This window comes from Peromyscus eremicus, chromosome 4 (assembly GCF_949786415.1).
Source record: "Peromyscus eremicus chromosome 4, PerEre_H2_v1, whole genome shotgun sequence".
Classification (NCBI taxonomy): Eukaryota; Metazoa; Chordata; class Mammalia; order Rodentia; family Cricetidae; genus Peromyscus; species Peromyscus eremicus.
The window spans coordinates 134,328,420-134,340,651 of NC_081419.1; the positions used below are offsets into that span (position 1 = coordinate 134,328,420).

Genomic DNA, 12,232 nt, shown 5'->3' on the forward strand with positions numbered 1-12,232 from the left:
TGGCTCTGTGAGGGGCAGCAAAGCTGGAGGGGCCTTGTTAATTGAACAGACATGGGAGAAGGGGCCCACAGAGGTTTCCCCCAGGCCATGTGGGATCCACACCCCATTCAAGCATCCTTCAGCCTCTGCAGAGGAAATCCCGGAGTTGCACTACTTGCAAGCAGCTGGTGGCCCTGCTGGCTTCCCATGGTTTCACTGTAGCAGGCTTTAGGGCCCAGCTGCCCCTTCCCCGGGCCTGAGAGGGGAAAAAGGCCTCCAGACTCCAAATAGCAAAGTCAGGGCTTTCTCAGCACTTACTTGACTTGGGTGCTGGGGGCCTTGGGCTCATTTCTCAGTCCCACTGAGGCACAGGAAGCGTTTGTCATGCTGCTGCCCACACTGTGATCAGGGTCTTCCTTGGTGTTTGTACAGGATTTTATTCTAGAGTCCCAAAAGGATAACTGTCTAGGGGGGTAGGAAAAGATCGTGAGTGGCAGTTCAGTCTGCAGTGGTAGCAAGGCCTCACTGGCCTGTTGATGGGAGCCAGTGTAAGAGTTACTGCAGCCATGTAAGAAGGTGGCTACTGGGTCCCAGGGAAGAACTGGGAAGTTGTCCTGGAGTAGGAGGGGATTCCTGGATGCTGGGACCTTGTGTTCAACCCCTGCTGCATCCCGCCGATCCCTTCTTCCCTCCCTCCTTGGCCAACCGGCTTTGCTGTCTGGAAAGTCTGGGTCAGAGAGGAGGTAGGTGTGGGGGAGGGCATGCTGGGAGTAGTGTCGAGGCAGCTATAGTTGTCTTGGCCTGTCACACCCTGGCCAGAGCCAGGAAGGAGGCGGCATGGTGGGGATCTCCCTCCATCTCACTCCAAGCACTCTGCTCCCTGCACTCAGCCATGCAGGGGACTATGGGAAGACCTTTCACTTTTTGGCAACCATAAGGATCCCGGAGGCCAGACACACTGGGAGAAAATAGAGGGTCCAGTGGTGATATGAAGGGCGCTGCCACGGTCATGCACTCCAACAGGGTCTCCTGAGTTGTGGGGTCTAATGGCAGGCTAGACCCAGGGGACTTTGTTAAGCTACTTGTCTGGCATGTGCTGCACGGAATCCTTCTGATCAGGGATATAGAGATAATGCCAGAGTTATTGTGGAGACCAAGGGCAAGCACTCGGAGTAAATCCTGGTAGTGTGTACTGAACAACCTTCCTGGCTCTACAGGGGTCTCCTCAGCCACCCAGAACACAGGTGAGGCAGAAAGCAACCTTTCTTGTGTGTGGGCCTTGGGGTTGGACCAGAAAGTGTGTTTCCTGCAGTGCTTTGAGTCCAATCCGAGGTCCCGAGCATATATGTATCGTAGGACCTGCAGCAAGTACTTCTTTGCTTTCCTTATGGTTTCTCTTCCCAGTGGAGCTGGCAATGCTCACTACTGGTCACAGAAAGAAGTAAACGACCCAGGACTTTGCTCCTTTCCATCAATCCTTCTATGGACCCTTCAGGATACAAATGATCACGGATGAGGATCCACCTTGGAGGGCAGGAGTGTAGCTCCTTCGTCTGCCAGGGACTCCACTCCTCCCTTCTCACCCAAGCGTCTGTCTTCCAGGGATCAGGCATGAAGGCTGTTTGGGTAAAACGGATCTGTCCCTGCCACTTCAGTTTCCAGTCCCATACTGACCTCACGAAATACTCTCCCATTTTATCCAGCAGATGCCTTGTGTGGGGACCACTAAAGCAGCTCCGAGTAGCATGTCCTGGGCTCTTGCTCTTCAACTCCTGAACTTCAGATGAATTTTTAGAGACGCTGGAAACACAATCAAACTCAAACCAAGTCCTTGGATTTGGTGATTCCCCATTTCTGACTCAAAGAAATTCTTTTGAGGTTTCCAGACCAAGCAAATGAACGAAGCCATGAGATTAGATGTAAAGGACTCAGGCATAAAGCTCGTCAGTGAGTGTGGCTTTGTGTCTGCCCTTTTCCCCGGTGCCAAGTTTTCAGTTGAGTTCTTCAGAGTTCTGCTCTCCAAGTTGAGAGGTCCCAGACTGGTACCACAGAAGTCAGGACTGGGGTGCTGTCTTCTGCCAGCGGGGCCATGAGCTCTAGTGTTATCTATGCCTCTTATGACTAAATCAGCTTGGCAGCTGGTTTTCATTGGGTAGGTTAGATGTAGTCTCTTCCTAACGGACACTCACAGCTTTCCAAGGACAAATGAGGTTGCTTATGAGAAATACAAAATACCATCGAAGTGTACTCAACTAACCCTTGTATTGGGGGGAGAGGTTATCTGGGACAGGGGCTGAGGCAAGGAACAAAACCAGGACCTTACTAGTGAGTTAGCTTTTCTCTATCCAGGAGAGCCCCTTAGTCTCCATTAGAGATTTAAAAGACCATTTACTGTGTGTATATGCACATGTGTGTGCAGGTGAGGGACAACTTTCAGGAGTCGGTTCTCTCCTTCCACCAGGTGGCTTCTGAAGATCAAATTTAGGTCATCATGCTTGGCAGCAGGCACCTTTACCCTCTGAGCTAATTGCTGGTCCTCCATTAGAGAGCTTAAACCGGTGATCATTCTTTCTCACTTGAAAAACAGTAGCAGAGGCCCCTGTGCCCTCAATCAGCATCCCATCCTTTCATGTACTGATGTGTAGGTGCTGGTTAGGGATTCCACCCACAGGTGAAGCTAGTTTAAGTGTCCTGCTTTGTCCTCACTGAGGCCCACTTCTTTTCCTCCAGCCTCACTGATAACCTTCTGGAGGCAAGTACTTTCCTATAGTCCAGGAAACTAGGTTCTCAAAGAGAGACCAGGTGTTCCTGTATCTCATGGATCACACAACCCACAGCAATCTATCTCTTAGAGATTTCACATTTGAGGTGAGACTTTCTGTATGGGTTTAAAGAAATCCCTTTAGGGAGAGCCTTTGGGCTGGGTCTGAAGGAGGGAGGCTATGCCGCTAACTTCTTTCCATGGCACAATTTAATCTGTGTACTGGTGGTAGGGAGGTGGGTCAGGTGAGCTCCCACGAATGATGTCCAGCAGGAATTGGGTACCTGGAAGGACTGTAGATTCCTGATACACATGATACACTCATAAAATGCCCAGATAGCCAGACATCCAAGTGCTAGTGAAATCCTCAATACAAATCTGAATTTTGAACTTTCCATTTTAAATCCAGGATCAAGACCACAGACAATTTATTATGTGAGACATGGTGAAGAATGACCAAGGGACGTTATGGCTGTGAGTGACATGGAATTAGATGAAGAGGCTCAAGTTTGCTGAAGAGAGTTTAAATTTGGCTTTTGCTCTCAGAAACGTCAAAATAATCATAAGAAGCACTTGTGCCTTACAGAGCAAATAATCCACAGTGTCAATTTCATTTTGCAAACAGTGTCACAACAGCAGTCAACAGAAGCCTAAGAACACCCGAGAGTTAACATACAGGTTTGGTAAGATAGAACAAGGGATTGTGCATGCTGGTGGTAAGTCGGGTCCACACTGAACCCGTGACCTACTTGGAGGTTGAAGTGGAAACTGGGGAGAGCAGCTTTCCACATAAAACACCACGAGACAACAGGACGAGCAGACTCTGCTGGGCGGCTGTAACGCTCATTTGCAGTAAGGCTTTCAAGATACAGGAGTTTTTATAGCATTTGTATTTTAAGGATTTAGGGCAAATACATTTTTTTTTCTACTTGATAAAAAGAAAATTAGTACTTAAAAGGTTCAAAAATATATTGATTGAGTGTTTCTTTTACATAAATAAATTATATTGATTTTTAAGATTTAACAGCTGAAAAACCCTTTCTGCTTCCACTGGAGGCAAAACTGAACAGAATGTTAGTTCAACAGCGAGCAGCATTTCTAAGAAATCTGTTGCCAGCATCACAGACCTTCTACACTACAAACACATCATTAAATAGCATTTATTCAGTTCTTGGATTCTTCCTTCTTATAGATCAGTTATAGAATTTCTAGTTTATATCTATGATTCATAAAACCGGGACTCTCCTTTTTGAAAATACACCTGATTGTTTTTTTTTCGGTCACAATTTAACAGACTTCTTTGAGATGCTCATTTTAACATTTACATAATTTATAACTCCAAATGTATAAAAGACAATGACAAAATCATCATAAATAAATAATGCAAACTGAAATAGCATGCCAAACTTTCAGACCTTCTGATAAATTAGCAAAACTGTAACAGAAACAGTTAAAAAAACAAAAAACCCACATCAATTGTGACAACGAAGTGAATCTGGTGGTTGGAACACCTGCCACCCATCCAGCCCCTGGGCCCTGGGCCGAGAACTGGGCTTGGCTGGTTCAAGTCTCAAGCATGAGCTGTCCATGAAGGAGACCATCAGGAGGGACATGATGTCAGGGGGTGGAGGGGGAAAGAAAATGGGAAGTGGAGTGCTGCTGGGTGGGCTCTTCCCTGCTCAGTTCTTCAACATGGAGACGCAGGAGAGAATGCTGCTGACTGAACAGAACCTTGCCTGACTGGCAATTTGGAATCTGGGCCCAAATCTAAGATACAGAGTAGAGAGACAATGGAGAGGGACAACTTCACAGCTGTAATGTAAAAGGTGGTATGCCTGCTTTGTCACACTACACTGATGGCGGAACCTAGCAAGTGCGGAGCGGTTACCTTCCACAGGCTCCCGAAAGCCTGGCTCTGGGAGAAAGAACACAAAGCAAAATCCAGCAGGTTTCTAACAGAGGGGAGGAGTGGCTAGAGGTCCCGGGGGATAAGGTGCCAGCAGTGCTAGTGGACAGGTGAGCAGTGCCTCCCACTCACTGCCGCGACTCAAGGTTTTGAAGCTTCTCTCTCTCATTCAGTGGGGAAGATGTGCACACTGCCTAGTCGGCCAGTATTGCCTCTTGCTGCAGGTGTCTGAACAACTATGCGGGAGAAACTGTATCACTATCAGGAAGGTTCCTGTTCTAAAGACACCATCAGTACGTGCATTTTCAACCGTTAGTTCATATACTGTAGACTACTCAGTGACCATGATCAAACAGGGACACCTGAACTAAGAAAGCCCGCACCAGCACTTCCTATCCTTGATCCGCTCGCTCTTCCTATTCAACTGCTCACAAGAGAGAGCTAGTGCTTGCTCATCTCTGCTCTTTGGCCCCACAGTGAATCCTTAGGCAGCTTTCTTCTGCCATTTTCTTCCTCAGGTAAGTGGGACTTGAAAGAGAGAGGGAAGAAGGTACGACATCAAGTACAGTATCAACTATGATTGCTGGAATGAACTGGATAAAAGAAAGAATTCTGTGCCTCCTAGACTAGGTAGATGACACTTATCTAATGAAGTGGCAAGACCCTGCAACTATTAATTAACATGTTCCCATAGTTCTCAGACAGGAGATTAGGTAGGGAATATTACTGATGGAAACACAGGTTCTTATGAAGGTGAAGTGAGGAAGTAACAAACCTTTATGGGATAAGAAACTTACAAGTCACAATAATTTCTTAAATGAAAAAGTTCTAATTGGTATCATCATTGGAGTCTTTGAGCCCCACTTCCCTGGCCTGTGCCATATGTTCTCTTTCTGGAGGCAAAGCGGTACTGGACTCAGTGCAGTTCTGATCACTGTCTGGCTCCTTCTCACACCCGGAAGCAGGCTCTGGGTTGGGGTTATCCCCCTTTGTTTTCTTCTTTTTCCTCTTCTGGCTCTCAAGGCCAACCATCTCTGAGTGTCTGCCCTGCTGCATGGCTGGCAGAGCCATGCCCATGCCAGGGGAAAGAAACATGGATGGGTAGATGAGTCCAGGAGACACTCCTGGGATGAGAAATGGGTTGAAAGCCACAGGACTACTAGTAGTTATTGTGGGTTCAGACTGATCAGAAAACGGACCAGGGCCAGGCTTATCTTCAACCAGAGTGTCTGCTTTTACATCACGGCCACTCAGCTTGTCCTCTGCAGTTTTTTCAGTGGCTGAGGTACCACTTTTTGTTGTGCTTGAGAGAGACGCTGATGCAGTGGTTGTGCAGGTGGTTGCCATGGGTGTGTTGAGGAGTCCACCAACACCAAACATTTGGGGCACTGCAGCCATGCCTGGCAGCATCATGGGTAGCATGCTCAGGGTGCTTTTAACCTCTTCACCAGTAGGCATGGTAGCAAAACCAGCTGGGAAGCCCACCAGCCCAGTGAGAGGAATGCCTGGAATATTTCTCACATTCTGCAATCCTACCAGGTCCATCCCTGCAATCAGCCCATTCATGAACAGTGGTCCCATTCCAGAGGGAGAGTCTGCCACAATGGCTGGAGCTTTTAGGAGTTCATTCCGAGGCCGCCTCCCCCTCCTGCGGGGGCCTGCATCTCGAAGCACAGGCTCCGGTAGGGTGTGATTGAATTTGCTTTCTGGGAGAAACCCCTGAAAAAGGACAAAGAAACATTGGATGCTGAATGTTACCAGATGGCAGGTGGTGGCTGCAGCTGCGTACTGGCATAGCTTATTCCCAGCTCCACACAGGGCTCTAGTGGAAAGAGTATCTCCTGTCCACAGGCCCAGAGGGGTTTGACTCTTAGAGGCTGAGAGCATTCAGTAGCAAGGAAGCAACCAGATGCCTGTGCCATCAGCCAGCGCTTTCAACACTGACTGGCAAGAGCAGTTCCTATTGTATGAAAAACCGGCAGAGCTGGGAACTGAGAGACCAGCACTGATGATGCCCCAGGTCTTGACTCTTAGGGCCATGATCCTTTCACTGGAACATAGCAGTCATCTTCCTCATCACACAAGATTGACTGAAGCAGCAAAGCAGAGTGTGCTGGGGGACGGGGAGCGGTTGGAGTCAGATGCAGTCAATTTTAAAGGCCGACTGGGCAATACTACAGCTGATGCTGTGACTCAGAATGGGTCAGCTTTGGTTAAAAAAGACAAAACAGTGACACTTAAAGTCACCAAAAGTGAAGCGTGTGACACATTGCCTCCCTCCTCCCCTGACCCAGGAAGGAGCACTTGCTGGGGACATGGTACACTAATGTTGCACGTGTCTCAATCTTTCCTGAGTCCCTGGAAGTTGTGACTTGGGATGAAAAGGGATGCATATACATAGGCTGTAGAAATGAAGGACCTTAAGCACTGCAGGGCGTGCACCACTAAGGCTCGGTTTCTCTTAAGGAAGAGCATGTATTTTTCTTCTTTCTGGGGTTCATGCCAAAAAACATTTTTTTTGAGATAGGGTCTCTCTCTATAACCCTGGCTGTTCTGGAACTTGCTAGGTAGGCCAGGCTGGCCTTAAACTCACTGAGATCCACTTGCCTCTACTTCCTGAGTGCTGGGGTTAAAGGCTCTCCAGGTTTTTAATCAGAAAAGAGCTCCACAGTTAGCACTTCTGCTCCTCAGACTCACAGTGTCATTGGGCACTATATACATGGACCACTCCCCACCAAGCCTTAGCAGGCAGGACCACACGGCCTTGATGGTGAAACTAGCAGGAGGTACAAGTGGCAAGGGAGGCAGAGGCTGCAGCAGAGCCCTGCTCCTGGGGCCCATGGTCTGCTTGTGGAGAGGAGTAACAGAAGCCTTGAAACTGTAACAGCTCCACCTCTGAATTTGTTTTGCAGGTGATGTGAATCCCTGTGAAAAGAGAAACGTGCATGTTTCCTCCACAGGAAAAGTGATCCCTCTCTCCATTTGCTGCTTGCAATCCCTGGGCCATGGACAACTGCACACACCTTTCTCTGTTCTCTACTATTCCCTGCTCTGCTGGTTTATCAAGCAATGCAGAGCCACAGGATTAAAACACCCTCGTGCTGTTGAGCATTTTTCTCATACAAAACGGTGATACAAAGAAAACTCCTTGTGTTGGTAGTTGCTCCCCACCTTCCCCGCACCTCCCCCGCAATCCCCAGGAGAGGCCCCATTGCCCTGTGTCTCCTCCTAGAGTAGTGTCACAAAGCTGGCACTCACATTACAATCTTCCTTCAAGTCTAGCAAGGATGGTCAGAGTGCTTGTGCTACTGGATGTGCACTGTGGACACAGCATCAAGGCAGTGTGGCAGAACCACTTGCACCTGTGCTGATCTGGTGCCTCATCCTGAGAATCTGGAGTGAGTGCACAGCAAGGGTCTGGCAGGGGAAGCAGGACTCCACAGCCCCCTATCTGAGAAGAGAGGCAGCCTCTGGCTGTACTCCTCAATAGAGCAGAAAAGGGTAAAAAAGAAGGCACAAGTCTTACTAACAGACATGAAAGGGCCAGGGGAATCCTATTCTTAGAGCCTGGGGCCTTAGAACATGGGCTTTGGAGCAGGTAAGGAATCTACTTACCACTTCCCAAGACTGGTGCAGGAACTCCACTCACAGCTCTGCCATGTCCTATTGCTTTCACTGCCTCTCTTCTCCCCAAACTACAAAACCTACAACCCTCACAATACTCAACAGAGCTCTGCTTAAAGGGCAGTGACGGCTGTTGGTGACACTGGTTTCAGGCTCTCAGGGAGCTGTGAGGACAGGCATAGAGGGCTGCAAGAGAAGCTCCTAGAATGCACCGATCTCCCTGCAGGGAGTGGTCAGCTCTGCAGATGGTGCCCAGAAAGAGCAGCAGAAATGCCACATGACAGTCCTCAACCCAAGGGCTCCATCATCTCATCTCAACTTACTGTCACACACTGAATCAGTATGACAGGGTCACATCCCAGAGATCTACAATTCGCAGACATGTGACTCAGATATTTCTGAATCCCCAGAGATAGATATTTTTGAAGTGCTATACCTGTCCTTCAATTTACCAAAGAATATTTCAGGGGAAACAAACAAACAAACAAACAAACAAACCAGCTATCATGGACAAAAAACTTTATGAAGGCAACTCCAAGAGAACTTTTCAAAAAGCTTTAGTTCAGTATCATAGAGCTGGAAGGAACCTCTTCAACAGCTACACCAGGAGTCTTTCCCTTTCAAAACTGAATGCCAAGGACTACTGTGGGCAGAGCTGGTAGGGACTGAGCAGGAGAAGCACTCAGGCTCTTTTCATACTACACCATGCCATGTGCCTTTATTCCCAACAGGACCAGCCACTGCAATATGCCAGGATGGTTTGTCATGGAGTGTGCTAGGCAAGTGCTCACTCTGATTTTGGGGTATTCACCAGAAATAAACTCCCGGCTATTTATTTCTAAAAAGAGACAATAAGGCCTGAAGGACGGGGCCCAGCTAAAAGGATGATTTTCTACCAGTTTGTCTTGAGCTCACCAATGCAAACCACTTTGCTCCGGGCCTCTGTCTATACCATGCCATCTTGGTCCCTTGCTGATCCATAACCTCTCTTGCTATACCTGAAGGTGTCTCTGAGGCCCTTTCTCTGCAGTCTGCCTATAGCTGAGAGCCAGGGAGAGGTCTCAGGGAGTCTTTTTCCTTTACATTATGCATACTCTCATTCTTCCCATAACTCTCTAATGTGAAGGGCACATTTCATTTCCAAGGTCTTTCTGTTGAGAAGACAGGCCCAAATAAAACCTTGTCCCATTTTCTTTCTCTCTTTCTTTCTTTCTTTCTTTCTTTTTTTCTTTCTTTATTTTTGGTTTTTTGAGACAGGGTTTCTCTGTGTAGCTTTGGAGACTGTCCTAGAACTTGCTCTGTAGACCAGGCTGGCCTCGAACTCACAGAGATCCACCTGCCTCTGCCTCCCAAGTGCTGGGATTAAAGGTGTATACCACCACCCGGCCCTTGTCCCATTTTCTAACAATCTGCTCTAAGAAAGACCTTTACCATAGTTTAAACCAGTGGTTCTCAGCCTTCCTAATGCTGTGACCCTTTAACACAGTTCCTCATGCTGTGGTGACCCCCAAGCATAAAATTATTTTTTGTTTAACTAGCTTTGCTACTGTTATGAATCATAATGTAAATCTCTGTTATTTGATCGCTGAGAAAGAGTTGTGACCCACAGGTTGAGAACCACTGATTTAAACTTAGTTCTTTGCTGGCGTCACTTATGTATGACTCTGGCCTCTCTGGTCCTGCCCTCTAGGTGCAGAGGGCTCCTCAGGCTCTAGGGCATCTAAAAACATTCTCTCCCGGCCCTTGTTGAGTCACAGATTCAGTAAAAGCACAGGGGCCTCTGAGAAATCAGAGCATGATGGGAAGGTGGAGGCTGCTCTTCGTTTCTCCTCAGGTTTGGAGAGCAAAAGAGCCCAGGGTGAAGAGAATGATTCATGTACAGTGTGGGATGCACTGATAGAGGAAGTCAACCCGGACCACTTCCTGTGGAAGAGAGCAGCTACTTCAGCCACCCAGATGCTGCCCACCACAGACAGGTGCCCCTCCCAGCAGCACTGCGACCACACACAGCAGCCAAATCGGGCTTTGGCAGTTCTCCATCCTGGTAATTGTACCCTGGGGAGCAAACCTGCTTCCTCTTCTCGAAGCAGCCTGGAGAGAACGCATGGAGAGCAAGAAGAATGCTTGTGTTCAAGCAAGAGTGGGGGCAAAGCTGCTTTCCAGATGACGGTATGGGATTCTGACCAGAGAACAGCCTCATCAGCATGTCATGGTATTTCTTCCAACAGACACTCAAACTCTTGGGTAGAAGCACTAGAAGGATGGTGACCAAATCATTCTCATCACTCTTACAAAGGCTTATCCAACAAACATTGAGTAAGAAGAGACCCAGTAACTAAATGTTTAGAAATCCCCAAAGCAAAGTAAAACAAAGCCAAAGAATGCCAGGTCTAAAGGACATTCTGGAATCACTGGTAAGATTTAAGTGTGTCTGACAGCACATTCTACCAATGCTCACAGGTGCGACAGGTGATAGGTAGGTAGTTATTTTGTATCTGTAACAAACAAATGAAGAGCTCTCTATACACTAAACATGTGTATAGAGGTAGCTGATAAGCAATCACTACCTGGGCATTATAAAGCCGAGTCTCATTGCCCTTGGTGTTATATGGACTTTACCCAGACAAACTTCAGCGCACATAGCAGGACGCTGAGCTCAAACCAAGTTCTTTATAGGTTTAAATCTATTTTTAGAAGGGGAAGGGTTTCTGCCTTGGGCTTTGTATGTTCAAATCCCAACCCCCAAAGCTGGGGGGGGGGCAGTGAGGGCTTTACAGTGATGAGATCATGGGAGCCAACTCCTTATGAATGGGATTAGTGCCCTCTAAGAGATCCCAGAAGAGCTTATTTGTCCCTCCTCCATGTGAGGGTGCAGCAAAACGGTTGTTAATATTGGGCCCTCACTAGATACTTGACTTTCAATTTCTCAGCCTTGAGAATGATGGGAAACAAGTTTCTGTTGTTTATAAGCTTTTGCTACACCCATTGAATGGTGTAAGAGATCCTTTGGGAGAGAAGAGGCAGTATGCTTTGGAAGAGCTGCGGAGAGCCACTGCCCACCTATGTGTTAGGAAGACTGAACAGCCCTGAGGGTTAGGAAGACAAAAGGCTCCTGTTCTTGCTCAGTGTAGAAAAGGGACCTCAGAGCAGGGTATGTGTTTATTTCATAAAGGAAAGAGATGCACCATAAAGAGGAGGTTGGTTTGCAAGATTAAAAATGGGTTTGCTGGCAAGAGGTCAGTGCTTGTAAAGGAGCAATGAGCATTAATTTCCAGGGAATATGAGGGAAACTGTCGGGCATGTGGAAAGAAACAAGGCCAATGGCATGTCTATAAACCAACAGCTCAGGGATTATAACAAGATAGGAACTGGAGGTCTTCCCCTGACCTTTCTCAGACACTATGTGCTGAGGTCCAAGGGGAAGACGGGGCAAGGGTAGATAGGACAGAAACAGAGGCTGGGTCAGTGGGTAACACAAGGTCCAAGAATAAGAACAACCTTCCTGAGAACAAAGCAAGGAAAGGAAAGGGGTAGGAGGGAGGACACCTTTCTAATGTGACAGGTCTGAGGGACTGACCGGGTATGCCCTGAAGTAGCTGTGGCAGCAGATACAGATGAATGAAGGCAGTTGTCTGTGGAGCTGCTGTGTGAGTGAGAAAACCAGTGACAACTGCTTTCTGCAAAGAGGACATGGCTAAGGTGGGCAGTGTTTGCAGCTAAAATAAGAAATCATACTCTGGCAATCCCACCAAAAAAGCTGATGCAGGAAATGCTGTAGCCGGCTAAAGAGCTGGAGCGTCCAGGAGAGCTTGAATTTATGGAAAAGCGGGGGAAGAGCAAATGCCTCCACAGAGATTTCCAGAAGCACCTCTCTGGGATGCACCGAGAGACAGGATGCTCCTAGTGTGCAGTAGGCCCACTGGCAAATGTTTAAGGGAAATGTCACTACCGCCCCCTAGAGG

The 12,232-nt window shown here is 47.8% G+C and overlaps 1 protein-coding gene across 2 annotated transcripts in view; it reads right to left on the reverse strand.

The window, feature by feature from the left end:
• Window positions 1–3,151: 3,151 nt before the first annotated feature.
• Window positions 3,152–12,232, reverse strand: part of Chd6 (chromodomain helicase DNA binding protein 6) — a 193,917-nt gene continuing 184,836 nt past the window's right edge. For both annotated transcript variants that reach the window (XM_059261841.1, XM_059261842.1), the window contains exon 37: window positions 3,152–6,365. In XM_059261841.1, coding sequence (XP_059117824.1) covers window positions 5,475–6,365 — 891 coding nt within the window. In that variant the 3' untranslated portion in view covers window positions 3,152–5,474. The remainder of the gene's footprint in view (window positions 6,366–12,232) is intronic.